The sequence below is a fragment of the Asterias amurensis genome, chromosome 4 (assembly GCF_032118995.1).
Source record: "Asterias amurensis chromosome 4, ASM3211899v1".
Classification (NCBI taxonomy): Eukaryota; Metazoa; Echinodermata; class Asteroidea; order Forcipulatida; family Asteriidae; genus Asterias; species Asterias amurensis.
The window spans coordinates 5,341,714-5,366,631 of record NC_092651.1 but is presented as its reverse complement, the minus strand read 5'-3'; the positions used below and the strand labels follow the sequence as shown (position 1 = coordinate 5,366,631).

General features: G+C 39.6%; 4 protein-coding genes across 4 annotated transcripts; 3 read left to right on the top strand and 1 right to left on the bottom strand.

Annotated features, from left to right (window-relative positions):
• Positions 1–314: 314 nt before the first annotated feature.
• Positions 315–4,190, top strand: LOC139936320 (uncharacterized). The gene has a single exon (XM_071931116.1). It carries the CDS (start codon positions 315–317, stop codon positions 2,265–2,267), a length of 1,953 nt encoding a protein of 650 aa, XP_071787217.1. The 3' UTR covers positions 2,268–4,190.
• A 9,976-nt stretch (positions 4,191–14,166) lies between these two features.
• LOC139936636 (uncharacterized) lies at positions 14,167–15,839 on the top strand. Its single transcript, XM_071931490.1, has 2 exons — positions 14,167–14,953; positions 15,080–15,839. The coding sequence occupies exons 1-2, from the start codon at positions 14,850–14,852 to the stop codon at positions 15,834–15,836; spliced, it is 861 nt and encodes a 286-aa protein (XP_071787591.1). The 5' UTR covers positions 14,167–14,849; the 3' UTR covers positions 15,837–15,839.
• Positions 15,840–16,174: 335 nt separating this feature from the next.
• Positions 16,175–18,125, top strand: LOC139936635 (piggyBac transposable element-derived protein 4-like). The gene has a single exon (XM_071931489.1). The coding sequence runs from the start codon at positions 16,175–16,177 to the stop codon at positions 17,510–17,512; it is 1,338 nt and encodes a 445-aa protein (XP_071787590.1). The 3' UTR covers positions 17,513–18,125.
• Positions 18,126–19,040: 915 nt separating this feature from the next.
• LOC139935864 (uncharacterized) lies at positions 19,041–24,918 on the bottom strand. The gene is made up of 5 exons (XM_071930477.1): positions 24,858–24,918; positions 23,668–23,740; positions 22,787–22,856; positions 22,355–22,405; positions 19,041–19,168 (listed from the first exon to the last, which is right to left on the bottom strand). The coding sequence occupies exons 1-5, from the start codon at positions 24,916–24,918 to the stop codon at positions 19,058–19,060; spliced, it is 366 nt and encodes a 121-aa protein (XP_071786578.1). The 3' UTR covers positions 19,041–19,057.

Below are 24,918 nucleotides of genomic sequence, written 5' to 3'. Positions count from 1 at the left end.
AACCCCACAAGCACTTAAGTAATTTTTTTTACATATAAATCGTGACAAACAATTACTCCAAAAATTGTGTTATTGTTAATAAACATATACTCTTATGTTTAAAAAAAAAAAACTATTTCCAGGTGCCTTTAATGGGCTTACAAAACCATTGCCTGTGTTATTTATCATAGGAGGCAAGTATACTCTTACGAACAAACCCAGTAATTGTGCTGCCACCTAGCGTCTAAAAGTCTCCATAATTTTACCTCCCTGATTGTAAAACGAACACGTCCTTGTTTTATTTCATCAGGTAACAGGAGCCCATTCTCATCAAGATGGCTGAAGCTGCTTTACACACTGAGACCACTTGCAAGATTAGACATGTACACATCGAATGCCCAATCTGCCTGAGTCGGTTCACCGATCCGAAAATCCTGGACTGTCTTCACAGCTTCTGCTTAAAATGTCTTCAGGAACTTATAGACAAACAGGATCCAAAGACGGATATTATTATTTGCCCGATGTGTAAAAAGGAAACATCAATCCCGGATGGGGAATTGTCAGATCTTCTTAGCTGCTTTTTCTTGAGCTCGCTTATAGATGACGTCATTAATCTTGAAGATCAGAAGGAGGACATTTACTCTCCTGTCTCGACTTGCGAAGGATGCGACGAAGGTCTTGAATCCGTCTCACGGTGTGTTGACTGTGAGGTGAATTATTGCAAGACATGTCTGACAATCCACGCGAAATTAAAAAGTCACAGGCATCATCAAATCGTTGATGCTGTCGGTTCGTCACTCGAGCGAACCAAAGACAAGGATAAAGCTGCAGCACAAAAGTGCCGCAAACACACTGACCAGGAACTGTGTTTCTATTGCGACACGTGCGATTTACTTGTGTGTCTCAAATGTGCTGTTTTTGATCACCGAGCAACCAACCACAATCTCTCTGAAATCAATGATTCCATTCGATCTTATCGTCGAGCTGTTGATGAAGCCTTGCAGAAGTTTGATGAGTGTCGCAAGCAATTCCAAAAAGTGGATGACTCTGTCAAGCACTCACAGCAAGAATTACAGCTCATGGTCGACCAGGCTCTTCGAGATATTGTGGCTAAGGAGGACGAGGAAATCACTAAGATAAGAAACGCATCTCGCCTCCTTCAAGAAAGAGTCACCCAAATCGGTCAAGAAAGAGGAGAGGGATTTGACAGCATACAGAGCAGCAATCACGATAAGATGAGCCGTGCAGAGCAGATCGTAGCATCAGTCAATGACTTGATGCAACATGCTGATAACTTTGAGCTGCTGGACCTCAAGCCAAAAGTTATGCACAACCTAGACTTCCACAAAGAACTCCAGTTTCAAACAGTGCAGCATAGCAAGTCATTCATCCGGTTCAAAGGTCATGATGTCGTCACTGATGCAGATCTCGGTGAAATACTAGAGGAAGAGAAGTGGGAGGTTAAGACAGAGTTTGGTAAATGTGGGAGAGGTGATGGGGAGTTCTTTGATGCAAGGGACGTTGCTTGTTTTAGCAATGGTGACATTGTCGTTACTGATTCAAAGAGGTGGCTATTATCCACATTTACATCAAAGGGTAGTTACAAATCTACAGGTGGTCAACGTGGAACAGAGGACGGTAAACTAAAACAACCTTTTAATGTCGCCGTGACCTCTAATGACCTGCTTCTGGTTACTGACGGACAGGATGTAAAGGTTTATGATAGAGAACTGAGATACATTCGTCAGTTCAGACCCCCACAGAATCAAGTTGAGGGGCAGTCAAAGAGTCTACTTCGTGGTATTGCTGTGGACAAGAAAGATCGGATTGCAGTGGCTGACTGTGAGAGAAAGGTAATATCTCTCCTTAATATGGATGGATCCATCATTTCCACAATACATCATGACGATATTAGTAGCGACTGCTGTCTATCTGTAAGCAGCAATGAGCGTCTGATCATCACAGACTTCGGCAAGATGAAACTAGTTTGTGTGGATTTCATGGGAAACGAGGTGTTCAATATCAGCACCTCCATTGACGGCAAACCTGTCAAGCCGCCTAGTGTGTGCTGCGACGATGCTGGAGACATCTATGTGTCTGTTCTGTGCGATGGCTTGGGAACCAATGAGATACATCATTACGATGCATCAGGTGAGCACATCGGCTGTGTAGCTCGTGGCTTGTTCTTTCCTCTAGGCATGACGTTTACTCCTACCGGTGACCTCATCGTGGCTGAGAGGTACTCGGTCAAGGTCTTGCATCGTCTGCGAGTGTCGATGACGTCATAGTCGAAAACGATACAAAATCGTGGATGACAGTAGGAAATTAACAACATCCAATAATAAATAATGACTAACCTAAACCAAAGCATCCTTATCAAGAATATGAACAATCTGTCATTCCAACAAATCCACGGTCAACTGTTTTTCTAACGTACCAATAACTTTATACAAAAAAATAAATTGTTTGACTTTTGCTTTACATTGAGTCACCTATGATTTAAATTCCGCTGGGCTGGTTTACCAAACTAAAAGGTGGTATGATGTAAAATCATAACAATAGACCGATTGCACTACAAACGTCACGTGACCTGAGATAGGTATACATATGAACAAACACGGCGTACTGCGTATCAACGCGCGTTAAAAAGACATGATTACTGTTGCAATCTGTTTGTTCAATCGAGAGTTTTCTTTCTCGAAATCACTGAACAAAATTCTTCAGTTTGTACCATGAGACCTTACCGGTGGCTGAGCAATGCCAGTTGTAATGGTTACACACAGCCCACCAATATAGGAAATTCTACGAGAATGTTCACATAATGTCATGTGTTTGTTCACGGAAAGTGTGGTTTACATTGCCCCCATTGTAATGATTTTGCTGCCAATATTTTCAATAAAAGTCTGAAGCTGCAAATTCCTTTGATTTCGCCCTCAAATTATTTGACTAGAAGGGGTAGCTGTCAGCTAGGGTCGGACAACTTCCCGGTCTCCCTTGACACAGCCCGACTTCACGCCGAGCACAACGCAAATTCCACGGCTCGTGAGCTCGCTCAAACCACAGTAAATTAACGTAGTCTAACCATACTCTGAACCTCTTGTATATTGTAGTAGAAAACTTGGTCTATCAAACAGCATTTATTAAAATAATGTCACAATATTCAACTGAAAAGGGCTTCGTATTTTAGTGAACGTGAACGTCAAAAATTGTGTTGTTGAGGTCACCACTTTGGGCATATTGGCGAGGTTTAGCTGCAAGCTGCACAGTACGCGGTCAAATACGTGAACGTGAATGTCATCAACTTGTGTTGTTTCGGGGTGACCTCGCCACTTTGGGCTTTAATAATTCATGCTCACGTATGACGTCTGTGCGCACGTTTGTACCTGACGTGAAAAGTGGTAACTGCACGTATGCTAAAACTTGAGATTTAACGACACAATTGTTTGACGTTTACGTTCACGTTGCTCGCGGAACGTGCAGCTAAACCTCCCTAATAGGGCTGATAAATCACATGTAGATTGTTGACAGCAAACTGTAGCATTGATACGAGGTACTAACAAGGTTGTAGGGATCCCAGATCCGAATATTGGCCGATGGTGTCAAGTTGGCATCGAATTTTTGAAAAGTGAACTGTGGAAAAAGAGGTAATCAAAATTATCTTAAAAAGATTGCTATTCGCCAACCATTAGCTTTTTTGGAATAAACGTACTAGTGCTCTTCTACCCCCTTTATGGTTCACAGCGGATGGCCTCAGCATAAAACAAACTTGCCATGTGTTAAATCAAAAGAAAAATAAGTTTACATTTTAGAATTGAAGTAACTGCTGATCCAATTCTTCGAAATTTCGATATAATTTTGCATAAGGTACCGTTTGACTTCAGACATGCCGTGGGAAACAAGAGAATTGCTAGACCACCACCTACAGACAGAACAATAAATTAGTCTAGATAGAATAAGGCTATCTATAATATATAATATCAGCTATAATTTGTAATAAGCGGACTTTTGTAAAAGGCTTTTGTAAAATCTGGTAACTCTTTAAAGAGCTTGTAAAATATTTTGTTTGCGCTACTATAAGTTTTGGACTAGTTGTATAACATGAACTAACGAATTTTCAAAGGAATTCAAATGAGTTTCATTTCAACTCTATATTGGGTGTTTGGTATAGATAGTGTCGGGCTTTGTTACAAAATGATTTTGTTTGATTTTAAATAAAAAACGGTATAAATACCCGCCTATTCTGTTTTGGTTAGTTTGGTAGACATAAGTATTTTCGTTGTTATACATAAAAGAGAAAAATTCTCAAAATCATCTTAATGGTTGCAACCCGAAAACTCTTAACGTATTTTTTGTAATCTTTCACAGCTTTTTTCAACTAAATAACAACAATTATTGCATACGTGCATGTTCAATAAGTGACAATTTTTGCTTAAGACAATGGAAGATATTAACCATTCATAAATACCTAAGACAGTTTATGCATTCTGATTGGTCGAGGGGGCATCACGGATGATATAATTAACACCAGTAAAAAGTGTTTAAACATGGGCGTGATACGCGAGCTAGTCTTGGTGCAAGACGTTTCTCGTTTTCCTTTCACGCACAGCGCGGCCAACTCACCAACAGCGCCCGCACCGACTCACCTGACTTAGTCCACCCTCAGTAATTTTTAGCATCCAGACTGCAACCGGTTTATTAACTGTGTCTACATGTAGGCCTGGTATTGCTTCGTTCAATCTGGACCCCACAACTGACTCTCTTTTGAAAAGAGAATAATAGAACCAGATGTTTGTTGGTACTCGATAAGGTACATGAATGTGCGAAAGGACGCTATCAGACGAAATTTCCATAAAATTCACTAAAAAGCCCGCTCATACTTCATGCAAATGCGAAGCAAATTTTGACGTCACAGCTCCCCACTCGATGCGAATATTTCGCGAGAGTTGAGCACATTCCAACCCTTGCAAAAAACCTTGCAAATATTGGCTACAAATTAAATCGTGACTTCACAATTTGCTTCGCATCCGCAGGAAGTATGAACCGGGCTTTAAGGATGGGGAAGAAGACAAGTAATCTTTGCGCGACTGAATTTCCTGCCATACCGGCACGATTTTACAGGTTTGAATCACGTTCTAGAAGTTGAGTTTTCTTTTCTCCGAAAATTGAATTAAAATTTACTTCTAGTCGGTGTCCCTTGTGCATTGTCCATTGTTCATTTGTTCCACTTCACTGCTTCTGCTACACTAGTAATAGTACACCCGTTTATCTAGTAATGAATTGTCATTATTAGCCTTCAAGAAAGACTCTGTTAGGGTCGAAACGTCAGGCCACTAACTATTTTTTCATTGTTTTATAGTACCATAATCCTTTTGGTGTAATCCCCTTTTTTCACCATTATGTCATTTCGGTTGGTTTGAAATGTGCAACAGCTAATTATATTTTCCCGAGGATTTACTTCCTGAACGTCGGATGTTCTCATTTTTCCTGTAGAACAGAAACCGAATGGACATCACTTCCCGCCACAAAACTACAACAGCACCTATTATACAGGCTGTCGCTAACGAGTATGACTATCGGGGGAGGGGGGGGGTTGAGTTGCGGAGTTTGAGTTGGCAAGCCTTCTCATGAGAGTATAGGCCAATCCTGGCAGATGTTTGACGGCCACAATATCTGCGTTGGAGGGATGCTTCCTCGGGATGGACCGCTCTCGTGACGCCGCATCCTCCTTATCTCTGCAGCTTCTGCCCTGGCATCCTCAGCTGACGCTGCCCCACTCTTGATTAGTGAACGCCATGTGGGCCTCTCCTTGGCCATGTCTTCCCAGGTTATGGTTGGAATGCCAGCTGCTTGGAGATGACGTTTCAGACAGTACTTGAAACAAAGTTGAGGGCGGCTTATGATGACGAACCCCCTCCGCCTGCCCAGTTCTCCGTACATCTCCTCACCTCGGCCTGATCCCGAAGGCCTGCGCTATGTGTTTATAGTGCAGCATACGTTGAGATGTAGCGACAATCTCTGGGACACTCTGGGTTCGAGTGGTCTGTATCCAACGGAGAGCCTGGGCTCGACAGCTGGAGAACACAAGAACTGCCCCGCATGCAGTGTTCAGAAGACGGAAAACCCCTTCCACTAAGGTAGTTCCAACCATGCCATTGACCAACGTACTAGTAGTTCATCTGCCATGAAGGGATACCAAAACCACTGCTGCCTGGTTTGGGGATAAGTGAAAAGCATCATCCATCAAAATTAGAGCAGATAACAAAATCTTTCAACCAACTTCTTTTGGCGCAAATCGAACTTCCCCAAAAGATCATCACTCAATTTATCTAGCGCTCTCTTTGAAAACGAACACAACAAAGATTGGCTGGTTGGTTTCAAGACGACTCTATAGCTAAACACTCTTTTTAACTTTTGAGGAACCCGTCTAAAACAGGTGCTAATAGACCCTTTCTTGCAACGTCACTACTAGCCCGAACTGTTGTCAACCCAGGTTGGAAAAGTATGGAAAGCCATAAAATATGCAAATATAAAAACAGACTACTACTGTTAACTGCTAGTAACAATGTTACAAAATATTCAAACCTTGTGTTGGTTTTGTAGTGAACGTGAACGTCAAAAATTGTGTTGTTGAGGTCACCACTTTGGGCATATTATTGGCGAGGTTTAGCTGCAAGCTGCACAGTACGCGGGCAAATACGTGACATGAATGTCATCAACTTGTGTTGTTTCGGGGTGACCTCGCCACTTTGGGCTTTAATAATTCATGCTCACGTATGACGTCTGTGCGCACGTTTGTACCTGACGTGAAAAGTGGTAACTGCACGTATGCTTAAACTTGAGATTTAACGACACAATTGTTTGACGTTTACGTTCACGTTGCTCGCGGAACGTGCAGCTAAACCTCCCTAATAGGTCTGATAAATCACATGTAGATTGTTGACAGCAAACTGTAGCATTGATACGAGGTACTAACAAGGTTGTAGGGATCCCAGATCCGAATATTGGCCGATGGTGTCAAGTTGGCATCGAATTTTTGAAAAGTGAACTGTGGAAAAAGAGGTAATCAAAATTATCTTAAAAAGATTGCTATTCGCCAAACATTAGCTTTTTTTGGAATAAACGTACTAGCGCTTTTCTACCCCCTTTATGGTTCACAGCGGATGGCCTCAGCATAAAACAAACTTGCCATGTGTTAAATCAAAAGAAAAATCTGTTGGTGATAAGTTTACATTTTAGAATTGAAGTAACTGCTGATCCAATTCTTCGAAATTTCGATATAATTTTGCATAAGGTACCGTTTGACTTCAGACATGCCGTGGGAAACAAGAGAAATGCTAGACCACCACCTACAGACAGAACAATAAATTAGTCTAGATAGAATAAGGCTATCTATAATAAATAATAGCAGATATAATTTGTAATAAGCGGACGTTTGTAAAAGGCTTTTGTAAAATCTGGTAACTATATAAAGAGCTTGTAAAATATTTTGTTTGCGCTACTATAAGTTTTGGACTAGTTGTATAACATGAACTAACGAATTTTCAAAGGAATTCAAATTAGTTTCATTTCAACTCTATATTGGGTGTTTGGTATAGATAGTGTCGGGCTTTGTTACAAAATGATTTTGTTTGATTTTAAATAAAAAAACGGTATAAATACCCGCCTATTCTGTTTTGGTTAGTTTGGTAGACATAAGTATTTTCGTTGTTATACATAAAAGAGAAAAATTCTCAAAATCATCTTAATGGTTGCTACCCGAAAACTCTTAATGTATTTTTTGTAATCTTTCACAGCTTTTTTCAACTAAATAACAACAATTCTTGCATACGCGCATGTTTAATAAGTGACAATTTTGCTTAAGACAATGGAAGATATTAACCATTCATAAATACCTAAGACAGTTTATGCATTCTGATTGGTCGAGGGGACATCACGGATGATATAATTAACACCAGTAAAAAGTGTTTAAACATGGGCGTGACACGCGAGCTAGTCTTGGTGCAAGACGTTTCTCGTTTTCCTTTCACGCACAGCGCGGCCAACTCACCAACAGCGCCCGCACCGACTCACCTGACTTAGTCCACCCTCAGTAATTATCAGCATCCAGACTGCAACCGGTTTATTAACTGTGTCTACATGTAGGCCTGGTATTGCTTCGTTCAATCTGGACCCCACAACTGACTCTCTTTTGAAAAGAGAATAATAGAACAAGATGTTTGTTGGTACTCTATAAGGTACATGAATGTGCGAAAGGACGCTATCAGACGAAATTTCCATAAAATTCACTAAAAAGCCCGCTCATACTTCATGCAAATGCGAAGCGAATTTTGACGTCACAGCTCCCCACTCGATGCGAATATTTCGCGAGAGTTGAGCACATTCCAACCCTTGCAAAAAACCTTGCAAATTATTGGCTACAAATTAATTTGTGACTTCACAATTTTCTTCGCATCCGCAGGAAGTATGAACTGGGCTTTTAGGATGGGGAAGAAGACAAATCTTTGCGCGACTGAATTTCCTGCCATACCGGCACGATTTTACAGGTTTGAATCACGTTCTAGAAGTTGAGTTTTCTTTTCTCCGAAAATTGAATTAAAATTTACTTCTAGTCGGTGTCCCTTGTGCATTGTCCATTGTTCATTTGTTCCACTTCACTGCTTCTGCTACACTAGTAATAGTACACCCGTTTATCTAGTAATGAATTGTCATTATTAGCCTTCAAGAAAGACTCTGTTAGGGTCGAAACGTCAGGCCACTAACTATTTTTTCATTGTTTTATAGTACCATAATCCTTTTGGTGTAATCCCCTTTTTTCACCATTATGTCATTTCGGTTGGTTTGAAATGTGCAACAGCTAATTATATTTTCCCGAGGATTTACTTCCTGAACGTCGGATGTTCTCATTTTTCCTGTAGAACAGAAACCGAATGGACATCACTTCCCGCCACAAAACTACAACAGCACCTATTATACAGGCTGTCGCTAACGAGTATGACTATCGGGGGAGGGGGGGGGGGGTTGAGTTGCGGAGTTTGAGTTGGCAAGCCTTCTCATGAGAGTATAGGCCAATCCTGGCAGATGTTTGACGGCCACAATATCTGCGTTGGAGGGATGCTTCCTCGGGATGGACCGCTCTCGTGACGCCGCATCCTCCTTATCTCTGCAGCTTCTGCCCTGGCATCCTCAGCTGACGCTGCCCCACTCTTGATTAGTGAACGCCATGTGGGCCTCTCCTTGGCCATGTCTTCCCAGGTTATGGTTGGAATGCCAGCTGCTTGGAGATGACGTTTCAGACAGTACTTGAAACAAAGTTGAGGGCGGCTTATGATGACGAACCCCCTCCGCCTGCCCAGTTCTCCGTACATCTCCTCACCTCGGCCTGATCCCGAAGGCCTGCGCTATGTGTTTATAGTGCAGCATACGTTGAGATGTAGCGACAATCTCTGGGACACTCTGGGTTCGAGTGGTCTGTATCCAACGGAGAGCCTGGGCTCGACAGCTGGAGAACACAAGAACTGCCCCGCATGCAGTGTTCAGAAGACGGAAAACCCCTTCCACTAAGGTAGTTCCAACCATGCCATTGACCAACGTACTAGTAGTTCATCTGCCATGAAGGGATACCAAAACCACTGCTGCCTGGTTTGGGGATAAGTGAAAAGCATCATCCATCAAAATTAGAGCAGATAACAAAATCTTTCAACCAACTTCTTTTGGCGCAAATCGAACTTCCCCAAAAGATCATCACTCAATTTATCTAGCGCTCTCTTTGAAAACGAACACAACAAAGATTGGCTGGTTGGTTTCAAGACGACTCTATAGCTAAACACTCTTTTTAACTTTTGAGGAACCCGTCTAAAACAGGTGTTAATAGACCCTTTCTTGCAACGTCACTACTAGCCCGAACTGTTGTCAACCCAGGTTGGAAAAGTATGGAAAGCCATAAAATATGCAAATATAAAAACAGACTACTACTGTTAACTGCTAGTAACAATGTTACAAAAATATTCAAACCTAGTGTTGGTTTTGTTGAAAACAAACAATACGGGAGGTATTTGATTAAGTTAAAAGTTCGCATAACATAAGTATTGTTTGAAGTTTTGCAAGGTGTGGAGAAATAAGATGAAACTATAAATAAATAGTAAACTTGCCGGGTACAATCATGTGTAAATCTCTTAGGGTGAGTGTTGGCTCTCGGTTAAAACATCCGTTTTACTTTAAAGACACTGGACACGATTGGTAGTTGTCAAAGACCAGTCTTCTCACTTCGTGTATCTCAACATTATGCATAAAATAACAAACCTGTGAACATTTGAGCTCGATTGGTCGTCGAAGTTGCGAGATAAATTAAAGAAAAAAACATCCTTGTCACACAAAGTTGTGTGCGTTCAGATGCTTGATTTCGAGACCTCAAATTCTAAACCTGAGGTCTCGAAATCAAATTCGTGGAAAATTACTTTTTTCTCGAAAACTACTCCACTTCAGAGGGAGCCGTTTCTCACAATGTTTTATACCACCAAGCTCTCCCCATTACTCGTTACTAAGTAAGGTTTTATGCTATTTTGAGTAATTACCAATAGTGTCCACTGCCTTTAAAGGAACACGTTGCCTTGGGTCGCTCGAGTTGGTCTTTGAAAAGCGTTTGTAACCATTTGTTATAAAATGCATATGGGTAGAAAGGTGTGGTAAAAGTAGAATACAATGATCCACACAAATATGCCTCGAAACTGCACGGTTTTCCTTTTACCTCGTCGACTAGCACGGTCGGCCAGTTATGGGAGTCAAATTTTGGCTCCCATAATGGCCGACCGTCTTAGTTCGCAAAGTAAAATGAAAACTACGCAATTTCGAGGCAAATTTGTGTGGATCATTGTATTCTACTTTTAAATTATCTTTCCAACCATTTGCATTTTAAAACAAACGGTTATAGACCGACTCGTCCGGCAACGTGTTCATTTACATTTGAGGAGGAACGCCGTGCGGCTTCATTGCATTCTAAAAAAAAATCAAGCTCAATGCGGGACGCGTATTTTTTTTTTCCAGGACAGATGAGGCCACTTGCCATAAATGGGCGTGTTTTACCTACTTTTGGGTCTGTTTCCCACACATATGAAGCCACTTAGCATTCGCCCATTATGGTAAGTGGCCTCATCTGTCCTGGGAAAAATACGCATGCAGGACGCCCAAGGGACGTCAACGAAGAACTTTAGCACCCTGTCAAAACCTCAAGGTAAAATAAACCACTGGTGAATGGTGTCAAAATAGTGGGGAGATCGCCAACATAGTGCTATAGAAAGCTCAGTTGAAAGAGCGCTGGCATGTTGATCCTGAAGTCGTTGGTTCAATTCCCGATCTAGTCATCGTTTGCTTTTATTCAACCCCAAATCAGATTCTGAACAAATAAACAAAACTAAGAAATGTATGGAATCGATCACAAGGAGTATGGTATGAAATGTTAAAGTTTGTAAACAACAGACCAAAGTATCTCCAAGTGGTTCAGTGTTGATATCAGCTGATGTGTCCAAGAAGGAGGGTGATGATGATAATGTGAAATCTATTTGGTAGCACAAAACGCACACTTACTTTGAAGATAATGATGATAGAAAGCTTCCCTTAAAATCTTACTTGCTGGGGTGCTAGAGTTTTTTAGAGTGAGAAAACCAAGTCACAAAAAATAACGTTGGTCTCATTTTCTCGACTGTTCAAAGATCTGAAACTGCTCAACATTATTATATCCACAACTCCAACACAATCACAACGACTGAATCACAATTTCTTGATTAAATTGTGCAATTCATAATCATAGACGTTAAACCAATGTTTGTATGAGAGAGATTGGTTATTGCCAGCTTGGTGTTTATATCCCCTTGTGGGAGTTTGCCGAGTTCCCTTGATGGGAAGATCATCTAAACAAACAAACAAACACTAACAAACTGCACCAAACAACTTCCCTATTACTGTCAAACTTTCTGTAAATTCGGTTATAATGTACATTAATTATTACAGTACTAGTAGATCCTCAATAAAAGTACATCTCCCAATCTACAGGAAATTGTTTCAGCACAATGATTATTCTGAAATCATTCCCAACCTCTCAGCTCATTCTACGAATTTAACTCTCTAAAAATGCCTACATAGTTTTATTACTACGTTTTCGTCATATTTTTCATAGAGCTGCTAAGCACAAAAATTTGTTAAGCATGACACTTTTGCCTTGTTAAAAATAGAATCGCCAACCAAATTGTCACGTGATTTTCAGAATAAGCAAACAACAGCTGAGTATACCAGTAGGCAAGCAATATGCAACACATGGAAGTTTGGTTGGTAATCCTGTTTTTATCAAGGAAGAATTTTCATGCTAAGCAAATTGTTGTGCTTCGCAGCTCTATGAAGTTGGGCCCTGATTGTTTGTAAAGTGTGTTTGTTTGTTTCTTGTTCCCGTTATATTTTGGTTAAGTCCAGTCATTTTTCCTATTCTTTATACTTACCCCAACCACAAGTAACTGCTTAATCAGGATTTGCCTTTATTTCTCTAATAAATGTTTTATGATGACTTGATTTAATGTTAATTGTATGCGTTTCTTTATTGTATACCGTGTATACCAGTGAAATGGAAATACATTTTATGGAAAATTTAAAAGTCTCTGAATTTTAATTGAGTTTTTGAGATCGTGATGACCACCAACAAAACCTATCTAGCGCCCTCTTACGGTCTCCCTCATCGACAACAAACTGACAGGTTGGTGTCTAGACGACGTGGGAGGTAACTCTCATTCGAACTGACCATTAACTTTAAAAGCACCCGACTAGTATCTTTGGCCTGCGGATGCCATGTGGGCATGATTCTGCCTCTGCATGCTGCAGGTGTTCGGTTATGATTTTATGTTTGCAGGGTTGGTTCGGTACGACGAATTTCAACCCTCTGTCCAAATAAAGCCTCAAAATGCGAAAACACCTAAAGTCTGAACTTCTTAAATGGCTGCTTTCTCTTCACGATAAAGTGAGTTGAGTGACTGTGAGGGGTGACGAACCGGTAACCGGAGTCCTGGGACTGGAGTGGAAGAAGATTCACAGTGTGAGTAAGCGGCGACCGCCCTTCGATCGTGAGATCGTGCCCGGGATTTCTCAGTGTTTCTGCCTGCATTTTGTGATGTCCGCCGCGAAGGGGAATGTCTGACACGGTGACGGCTCAGCAGTGACCTCTAAGCAATGCAAGGTAGGTGAGTTTCTGACCGAATTTCCGTAAGACCTGACACCTGACCAGTGAGTGACTGTACTGTAGACCAAGTGACTGGGGCGCTAAAAAAAAAAAAAATCGAAATTTTGACGACATCGGTCATCTACTTATACCCAGCAAGATCTGCAGAAGAAAAAACATTGTATGTCGTGTAGGACTACTACATCCTACACCATTGAACTGTGTACAAACCGAACCATCATAAATCCTACACCATTGAACTGTGTACAAACTGATTTCAACACATTGCGCATGCTCGAATGCTTGCGCGCAGGTGTGGACTATGTACGTGTACAGTGCATTGCATTATTTGAATACACGTACATGGAATACACGCACAATGTATATTGTTGGTACCCTGCACGCATACTGCACTTAAAACAATCCTACACGTTATTATATATACACCATTATACACTGTACAAATCCTATACGCATATACAATGCACAAAAAGTTTTATTTTTCTGGGGGTAGGTAGTTGAAAAGTCCTACACCATTATACACTGTACAAATATGTCCAACACGAGTTCTACGCAACTTCAGAAATTCCTACACGCATATATACTGCACAAAAAGTTTTATTTTTCTGGGGGTAGGTAGTTGAAAAGTCCTACACCATTATACACTGTACAAATTTGTCCTACTTGAGTTCTACGCAACTTCAGAACATCCTACACGCATATACAATGCACAAAAAGTTTTATTTTTCTGGGGGTAGGTAGTTGAAAAGTCCTACACCATTATACACTGTACAAATTTGTCCTTCATGAGTTCTACGCAACTTCAGAAAATCCTACACGCTTCAGACGGCGCTTCATAAGTGTGATGTGAAAAGATCTTGAAGTAAATAAATATTTGTACTTTTCACGTTTAGTGAAATCTAGTTATGAGATTAATTTTTGAACAAAACAAAAATAATTCACACAGACACAAAATTAAATTCAGTTTCTTGTAACCCTCCTACTTTTGGTGTCTCGTTTGAACAAGTTGACTCGCCATTCAAAACCATTCACTGATGTGGTTTTGAATGGTCTAAAAACTTTGCTACAGTTGATGCTCCAAATGGTTTTGAATGGTAGTACAGCCAGTACAGAGTCCTATTACTTAGGTACTGAATGGTGAAACAACCACTCCATTGTGGTATGACTTTCACTGATTGGTTTTAAATGGTACAGCTGCTGTATGGTGGTGGTGGGGTGTCCCATGGGGTGTTTAGGGTGATGGATGGTCCACTTAATCTCCCCCCTTGCTAATAAGCTTATCTAATAGAATTACTGTTTATTTCAAAATATTTTCTTTCAAGACAGGGATTGTTGTGTAGCTTGAGGGTGACAAGAAAAAAACACTTAGATAGGTAGGCTCAATGGAAAACAATAAAGTAGGCTACACAACTGAAATGATTTGAGCATGTTCCATTTTTGAAAGGGGTTAATAAGTTTGTATTGTTGTTTGCTCATATATGCTTTGATATTATTCATTATTTAAATACTAATTTATTTAAAACTGGTTACGTATTATTATGTAAGAAAACAAAAGTAAAATTTTAAACAAAGAAATGCTAGGGTATATAAGGCCTGCTTCACAGCCCCTCAACCCATTGCAATTTGCAATTGATTGAGCCAAAAGCTAAAAACAATGACCACCCGAGAGTGTGCTGCACTTCAGAAAAGTTTGAGCAAGGGAGAAATGGCCCTTTTTGTAGATGTTGCTCGTGGAAAGAAGAGGAAGAGAGATGAAGGGTAAATATGCTTTTACTGTCACTTGTACATTTATATTTAAATAAAGCATTATTTCTCTAAGTTTATATTTCAAAGGTATTATTTTGTTCAAAAACATAAAATAGCTATTTATTTATTTATTTGCAGATTTGAAGCAAGCAAGGAAGGAAGATGGGAGAGAAGAGAGTATGAAGATGATGAAGATGATGAAGTGCCAATGGACACAAGAGAAGATGATGAGGTAGATGACCAGAGTGGAGATGGAGGTGCAGAAGCAGATGATGAAGAGGACGGAGAAGAGAGGGAGACGTTGACAGCGGTCGAGCAGAAAAAACAAACGAAGAAGCAGGCAAAACGAGAGAGAAAGAGACAGCAGAAGAAGGAGAGAGAAGAGAAAGAGAAGGAGAAAGCTGAACGTAGAAAGAAAAAGAAGGAAAAGAGTAAGAGGAAGCAGGAAGAGATACTAAAGGAGAAGCGTGAGAAGCAAAAACGGAAGAAGCTGAAGGAAGAGAAACAGAAAAAAAATCATGATGATCAAAGAAGGAAGGAGCAGGAGGATGAACAGAGGAGAGAGGATGGGGAGCGAGAAGAAAGACTGAAGAAGAAGAAACAGAAGAGGGAGAAGAAGCAGGAGAAGAAGAGAATGGAGAAGAAGAGAATGGAGAAGAAGCAAAAGGAGGCCGAGGGAGAAATTGAAGCGGAGGGAGGTGGAGGGACTTCAACTGCAGGGCCATCTTGGGTCCTGGTGGAGGAAGAGAGTGACATCCCTGAAGCATCATCTGCTCAGCTCTCATTTGAAGACGACAGCGAAGAGGATGCCCTGTATTATTTAGCAGATGAACAGGGTCATCCTCCTCAGAACAAGTGTTCTCTTCTGCTTCATCTTCAGATGAGAGTAGGGTAGAGGTGCCTCAGCCGGTCAGGAGAGGAAGGCGTGTCATGGTTCAAGACCCCGGATCAGACGCTGATCCCACTCCCTTCGACCCTACAACTGGTCCAAGCCACACAACTGATCGCCACGGATGGAATAGGGACTTAACAAAAATAAAAACCCGCAAGTTTAAATCACAAGGACCACTAGGACCCACATTTGACCGCCCAATTAATGATGACCCTGTACAGTATTTTCTATAATTTTTTCCAATCAATCTATTTGTTCAAATTCAAACGTTCTGCAATAAAAACCCCAAACTCGACCCCAAAACCACAGTACAGGAAATCAAAGCTTGGTTTGGTATTAGGATGTTGCAGGGGGTCCATCCCAACACCAACGCTGAAGATGACTGGTCAGTGCACCCAGGCCTCAGAAACTACCTCGTCTCTTCAACCATGACTAGAGGAAGATTTTATCTCCTTTCTGAGGTTCTGGCGTGCTCTGACCCCGCCACAGGACCACAGCACATAAGGGACAAAAAAGACCGCTTTATGTGGCTCAAAGCCCACCCTTTGTACCCTTTGCAGATCATTTGGGACACGGTCAGCGACAACTGCCTCCAAAACTACAATCCTCAGAGGGAGTTGTCGCTGGACGAGGCCATGATCAAGTACAAGGGTACAAAGGCCAACATCAAGCGGTTTTTTATGCCCCTTAAGCCGACCAAGATGGGCTTCAAAATCTATGCAGTGAGTGAAGCCAGATCTGGGTACCTTCTTCACATGAAGGTACATTCAGAATCTGGCCTCAAGATGAAAGATCTCTCACTGCAGATGATGCAGCCCTTCCTTGGTCGGTACCATCGACTCTTCTGTGACAGACTCTACACGTCAGTTGCCCTTGCTAAAGAACTTCTGGATCAGAAAACTTATCTGTGCGGTGCGGTGAAGCGGTCTTCAAAGGGATTGCCTGATGATTTCAACACAAAGGAAGGCATCAACCCATCTAAGCACCGCCAGATAAGTTTGATGAGCAAGTCCCCCAGAGGTACTATGTACTCGAGGCAGCAAGGGCAATTGACGGTGGTCCTGTGGCGGGACACAAAAGTTGTCAGTCTGCTGTCCACCTGTCATCAGGGATATCGGGACCGAGCTATTCACCAACTGACGAGAAACATAAAGGACAAGGGGGAAAGGACCGCTTCGCGGAAACAAGTACCCGCTCCTCCCCATGCCGTAGACTATACCCAGTTTATGGGCGGTGTTGACAGGTCAGATCAACTGCGATCATACCAGTCTTGTAGCCGCCAGTCTATGACATGGTGGAGGAAGATCCTATACTTTCTGATGGGTGTAGCTCGTGTAAATGCCTGGATCTGCTATAAGCATAACACCGCAGCAGATCCGGACGTACACCCGATGTCCCACCGTATGTTCACGGTGGACATAGCGACCAAACTGATCAGTGGCTTTGCGGAGGGAACCCCTGCACATCAACCCCACCATCTCCCACCGGTTCCTGCACTCAATGGCCCAAACCATAGGCTAATCAGAATGCCCGACAAGCACCCAAAGATGTGCATCCAGTGCCGCAGAGATGGCAAAACCACCAGGTTAGGCCATCCGATTGTCACGCGGACTGGATGCACATCTTGCAGCATCCACCTATGCAAAGACGGGTGTTTTCTGAAGTTCCACTCGGCCTAGTAAGGACCATTGCTTGCAGTCACCCCCACACATCACACACAGCAAAACCTTAATTATCAAGTCAATTTTCTTTTTGTATTTCCTTTTTGTTCTTTTTCTACAATACAAAAATTAATGCAACACTTGGTGTTATTCAGTGTACATGTTGTAAAATAAAGAAATGTGAAAAGGCAATGATGATAGATTATAACACACTAATACGACATGCATTGTGCACTGTTACACTTCTGTGAATCTACTGAGCCTAATAAACACACAGGGACACCCGACAGTTCCATGAAAAACTCCCTCCTCCAGTCCAGATGTACTCTATCAACATACCTCCACTGCACTGTGGGGTTAATACACCATTTGAAACCATTTGGCTATGGTAATACACACAGTCCATGCACTCTATCCTTCACTGTGGGGTTGGTACACCATTTGAAACCATTTGGCTATGGTTACACACACAGGTGTAGTGTATGCACCATTCAAAACCACTTGAATGGTTTTAAGTGGTAGGAAAGCTCACTATCAACAATGTTCAAATGGTATTGCCATGTGTGTACAAAAGCAATGGGCAAATGTGAGAGTTGGAATTTTGAATGGTTTTGAATGGTGTATCAGTAAAAGGGTTTTAAAATGGAAAAGTCTTCATAACAATCAGTTGGTGCCCTTTCTTAAAAATAAACAAATTGGAAGTGTAAAAACACAGTCAAAGCCTTATTTCCCCACCCTAGAAATTATTCTGTGATGCCTGTAATATCTTACGGCCGTCCCTCCCCCCTCTTTAACACGTCTTCCCCTTGGCTCAGTATAAATAATAGCCTTTCACGAAATGTTGTTTTTGTTAACTTGGCCCCATTCCAGTACAATCCTGGTCCATTTTTTTTTTCAATTGGGTCTTGCATCTGATGCCATAAAACAGGCCCCCAGTATAATCAATGCACTTTACAGATTCCCGTTGGCACAGTTCAGAGCCATACAGTGGGCAATAATATTGATCATAGCTGCAGATGAACTAATACCTTCGACTCTTTGAATGTGATCTATTGTGTTTATTCAAAAAGCGCTCTTGCGCAATTAACAAGTATACAACTGTCTTATTAACAAACTGATTTGCCAACAAGCGGAATTTAGTCATTCACCGTTAGTGTTACGACATGGTTTAGAATGACACACATGTCACAAGTTCTCAAAATGTTAACACAAAAGAATTAATCAAAGTGAAACCAAAATAACAAATAAATATTTTATGAAAGGAGATCTTTGGTACATATAGTCATTGTAGGCAACAACAAGTATTGGTTTCTTTCAAGAAACAACTGCATAGTTACCACTCGTATCTTTAAAACATTTACAGGACAGTAACCTGTGTGACATTAACTTGTTCAAAAAACTTTTTTTAAATAATCATTTGACACCAAAAGTGTAAGACTTCACTCAGTTTGAGATAAGGGTTATTTATCTCGTCTATCACCAATAGGTTACAATCACTTCAAACCTGGTCATAATTTTCTAAGCTCAGACACGGAGTCCAAGGGGGCATATGGATTGGTCAGTTCAATTTTCAACCACCAATGATGCTAGTACAAAATAATTGGTGAATAAGACTTGATCCATCGAGCACACAGTCCACTGTGTTGACCAAACGTCTGACAACAGTCTGACACTCTGAAATTCAAATGTGAATATAAACATGGGTACGGACCAACATAGTTAGAGCTCACAATACATGCCCCATGTGTGGTGTGTTGTGCAAGTCAGTTACGTGAGCATTTAAATTGTTGGTCAATAATGTTATTGTTTAAAGGTGTGTACACCATTGGTAATAAGACTGAACAATGTTCCTGGTATAAAGATGGTTACGGTGGAAAACTTCACTTGGAATAGTTTTGGTTTAATGCCATAGTTTTTAAGAAAATTATTAAAGAAACTCTTTATCCTGCAGGACAAAATCCGGATTTTGAAAAAAATTAAAACATACCATGTTTTGGGTATTTTTTTCTCTTCACTCCGAAGACCGATTGAGCTTGAACTTTCTCAGGTTTGATGTTTCATAAATATGTTCGTTATGTCACAACAAGTATGAATACAGATCTTCGGCAATTACCAAGGTTTTGTTCACACCCTTTAATTGGATCGGTCTGTTAACCCAAATAAAAAAAATTCTCTTTTGTCATCACTGGATCAATACAAATATACCATGAGTACCAAAGCATTACTTACATAATGACTTTTAGGCTTACATTGTAAGAAATAATATCTGTGCCCTCTCATGTCGTCATGTTAATGTCACTTTTGCCAAGTAGTGCAAGGACAGTATACTCATAATGAGGAAGGGAAGTGACCTAATTCAATTTTTGGTTACTAAATTTCGCAGAGAGAAGTCCTCATGTGAGTGAAAAAAAAAATGTGCAAGTCTCTAACCTCACAATAAAATGGTGTAAGTTGCCATATCATTCAATACTCTTTTAGTGCAAATATTCGTCAACATTCTAACACCCGATGACAGCATTCTGAGAAAAATAGACCTCAACATTGTTGTACGTGGTCGTTTAAAGCCATTGGACCCTTTCAGTAAACAGTGTTGTCCAAGGCCCACACTTTGTGTACCACAACTTCTACATCAAATAACAAACCTGTGAAAATTTAGGCTCAATCGGTCATCGGAGTCGGGAGAAAACAACGGAAAAACCCACCCTTGTTTTCGCGGTTTCGCCGTGTCATGACATGTGTTTAACATAAATCCGTAATTCTCGTTAACGAGAATTTATATTGTTTTGCTGTTTTCTCAAAAAGTAAAGCATTTCATAGAATAATATTTCAAGAGAAGTCTTTCACCATTGCCTTCTGTAAACCCTGTAAGTTATTTGTAAATCTGTGAACTTTTTTTTTTTTTCTGAACCGAAAGGGTCCAATGGCTTTAAGGGTGTTTTTAAAATTGGTAAAAATAAAAAATAGAAATGTTCACAGATTCACACATAACTTACATGGTATAAAGATGGTCATGATGGGATACTCCCTTTGAAATAGTTTGGCCTTAAATGCTATAGTTTTTGAGAAATGAGTAAAACAATTAGTTTTAATCTCATGAAGTCGAAAACTCGATATTGGAAAACAGTGAAAACACCTCAGGTTTTCCCCCACTTTTTTTTCTGGTGACTGCAATGATCGATTGAGCTTAAACTTTCACAAGTTTGTTTTTTCATGGTTATGTTGGGATACACCAAGTAAGATACTGGTTTTTGACATTTTCCAAAAGTAAAAACTCCTTTTAAGCCCAATCCTGGCTTTTAATAGAGTTTAATCAAAACATAATTGAATGCGACATTTTCACCGTCGCAATTTCTTCCTTGGAATGTAAATATCCGTTAGTAGTTGTTTTAAAATCGCACACAAAAGGTTAGTTATGAACCCAACATCCCTGTACACAAATGTTATGACAAATTTTCTCAGATTAATATCATGAGATGTTTTTGATATTTACAATTTTTGCACAGGAAGGGTATCAAATGCAATGACAGTGTACACCGTTATAATTTAAGGTTAGAAACTTGTCCTTTCACCCCCGCTCACATGTGGACTCCATCTATTTGAAAATAATTACGTCACGAAATTTAATTAAATCAGTCAATTCCCTCGTTCCTTTAATTTTGGCAAAATATGTCACATAAGACAATTCCCACTAACGCTTTATATAACAACGTCTTGTTCACTGCCCTTGCAGCTTCATGGTTGGAAACAGACGTTGTCGTTGAATTTATCAGGTGAAAGTTAGCTTTGCGTTTGTATGTGCACCCAATGAAATTTTCGCTTCAGAGTGACGAGACAGATTTAAAACACGTACTGTTCCAGCATGTTTTGCTGAGGAAGCACAGTGAAATTGATTTCCCCAAATGCTTAAAGTGAAATCCAGATTTTAACATGATGATTATATTCAACAAATCTATAACGAATCAAAAATAGTTAAACTTGTTTTTACTGACACTGCTTGCATATAAACTTCAGTCGTTGTGCTTTATCGCTGGTTACATCAACACACACTTGATGAAACCAAGTAGAGCAGGTATCACACGAAATCCATTGCACAACTTATTTAAAAACAGATTTCCATAAAATCAGATAATAAATCAAAGTTTTTGATATTTAAATCCCATTAGTTGTGAATATACTCAATTAATTGGTGTTTTTTAAATCTATATTAAAGGCACACTGGACACGTTTGCTAAAAATTGTCAAAGACCAGTGTTGGTGTATCCCAACATATGCATAAAATAACAAACCTTTGAAAATTTGGGCTCAATTGGTCATCAAATTTGCAAGAAAATGATGAAAGAAAAAACACCCTTGTTGTACAAATTAGAGTGCTTTCAGATAGGAATAAAAGGTTTCTGGCCAGAAGTCTTTCATTATTTTAGTGAGAAATTACATCTTTCTCAAAAACTACTTTACTTTGATCTCCGTTGCTCGTTACCAAGTAAGTTTTTATGCTAAAATATATTTTGATTAATTACCAAACGTGTACAGTGCCTTTAATATGTAAATACATTTACAGTGAATGTTTTCAATCGTGTGTGTATGATAAAATATTGAACAGTATTTTAAATTATGATTCGAAGCGTAGTCCTACTCTAGTTTCAGCCCGCTTTGTACTTCTCATAAAAAGGAAATCTAAGAGAAGTGTACTTATGTTATTCTAGTTATACTATGAGTCAATTATGGAATTTGGTTGCCTGTATGGGTCCCACTATTAAACTGGTTCTTATTTTTCATAAATTTCTAAAACTATGGGAAAATGGTTTAATTGATTATTCATTAAATTTTTTATTATTAACAAATTTAATGATTTAACCTTACTTTTGATTTCCGGTATTTCTTCAAGTCATACGATTTACACGCGAAGCACACCTCCTGCATTAAAAAAATGGGGAGTATTCGTTAAAAACAGTACAATCCATACATAAAGTTCAGTATTACAAAAAGTACAGGCTTCGGGTTCATAACAAACTTTAATGGAATTTCCTCATATGATTGTTTGAAATTCAACAACCTTTTTAAATAACCCAATCTATGAATATTATATACTTTTAGTCTGCACGTACCGCTCAACGCAAGTGCCTAAATTGAACAACAGCAAAGACGAAGACGACAGCGACAATATCAACGATAACATCAACAAACCAAAAAGATAAGAACAATTGTTGTTGACTTTTCACTTATATACAACCAAGTGTATTTTACCAAAAACATATTCAAACCCACAATCAAAAATTTGTTGCATAAACCTACCTCTTGTTCATGACTCTGTAGTGATGTAGCTAGTTCGTCATCAACAGCATCATTTTCACATCTTCCTTTCCTGTGTGTAGGTTGCAATACAGTTACGTTACTTGAACTTAAATTATTTTGACCAATATTTAAGTAAAGTTGAGCATTGTAACCACTTTCATCGCTGTGCCCTGAAAGAGTGTGTTGAACAGTGGTAAGAGTGGAAATATAAATGTTTACAGAGATTTGCACGGTATAGATGGTCATGGTGGACAGCTTCCTTTAACAGTTTGTTTGCTTGGAATGCCATATTTTTTTTTAAATGAGTAAAGCAATAGTCTTTATCATGCGGGATGAAATCAGATATTTAAAAAACTAAAAATTAACAAATATTGTCTTCAATGTTTTCTCATTATTCTGAAGAGCGATTAAGCTTTAACTTAACAGGTTTATTTTCCGTCAACATCATACCAACAGCAGAGAAACACAAACTATAACATTTCATGTATGTGTTGGGTCACATGAAGTGTGGATACAAGTCTGTGGCATGCAATTGCCAATGTTGTATACTCTCTGCGTGAACTAGGCCTTATAAACATTAATATCCCGATCGGACAAGTTTACTTAACGAATTGCATAATGTAATTTATTGGTCTATCAACTTATGAATTGTTTATTATTAATAGCATCTAGTTAATACTGTTTTGTTTAATTTGAAAACTTATGATTAGGGGGTGTATAACTAGATGTCTACATATTATTTCTTCTTTGTGAAGAGGTAAAGTCCACGTGAGTTTCGGGATTCTGCTGACCTTCCCATACCAAGTTCTGTTTAAAATTTTCCTTCCAACTGCCTTATGGGGGAAAAACGAAACCTGAAACATGACGAGTATCATTATTACCTGGGACGACAATTCTCATCAGTCATATTCGGGAACAGTTGCTTCCTTTGTCTGACTTGAGCTCTTGGCTTACCTATGGTAATCATTGCAATAAAAAACAGTGATCTCTTCCTGTTAGGCTATCAAAAAAAAATTAAGTATGATGTTAAATTCCTAGATGAAATGTTTAGCTGAGATGACCAACAGTTATATTCTGTATTTTCATTTAAAGGCATTGTACACGTTTGGTAATTTACTCAAAATAATTGTAAGCATAAAAAACTTACTTGGTAACAAGCAATGGAGAGCTTTTGATAGTATAAAACACTGTGAAAAACAACTCCCTCGGAAGTAACGTAGTTTTTGAGAAAAAGTTAATTTCTCACTCAAATAATAAAACACTTCAGCGAAGCCTTTTATTATTCGCATCTGAAAGCACACAAATTTGTGCAACAAGGGTGTTTTTTCTTTAATTATTTTCTTGCAAATCCGATGACCAATTGAGCCCAAATTTTCACGGGCTTGTTATTTGATGCATACTTATGTTGGGACACAACAAGTGAGAAGACTGATCTCACAATTACCAAAGGTGTCCAGTTCCTTTAAGTAGGCCAAATTGTTATACTTCTTTACCATGCCTCACGTGTGTTTCGGGTTGTTGGTAATCACGTTTCTGTTTGTCAAAAGTTTCCCACAAAAGAACATTATTCACACTAACGGGAGGCAATGTATGTTCCCAGAATTGCTTAAAAATATCCGTGACCACTATATTTTGAGTATCACTTACATTCGTGCATGTGTGCTTTATAATTTAGAACATCGATTGATGTGTATAACATTTCCCTTGTTACAATAGCCCTCAAAACATTATAATTTAAAAAAAAATCAAAATTAGAAGAACTATCTAATAGGAGACAGAGCAACACTTCTAACACCATGCATGTCTCGCATTAATCATCATTTTGTTCTCACTACTTTCCTCTGCTTTGTTCTATAGCCGCCCGATTTAGCGTAAATTCAGCAAATTTTCTAAGCAGATTTTGATTCATGTTTCTCAAGTCAGTTTCATCATAGAGAAAGGTTTCATGATGTGTATTTGCAAAGAAATAAACCAATCCAGTTCGGCAAAACAGTTGTGGCTGTCCTGTTTAAGTGCCTGTTTAGATAACAGTTAAGTATAACCTTTCAAAATAACAATGCAATTGTCTCACCTGTCGATGCCGGTTGATGTGCTTTAAGCGGCAGCACGTCTGCAACTGCTGTGGGATACAT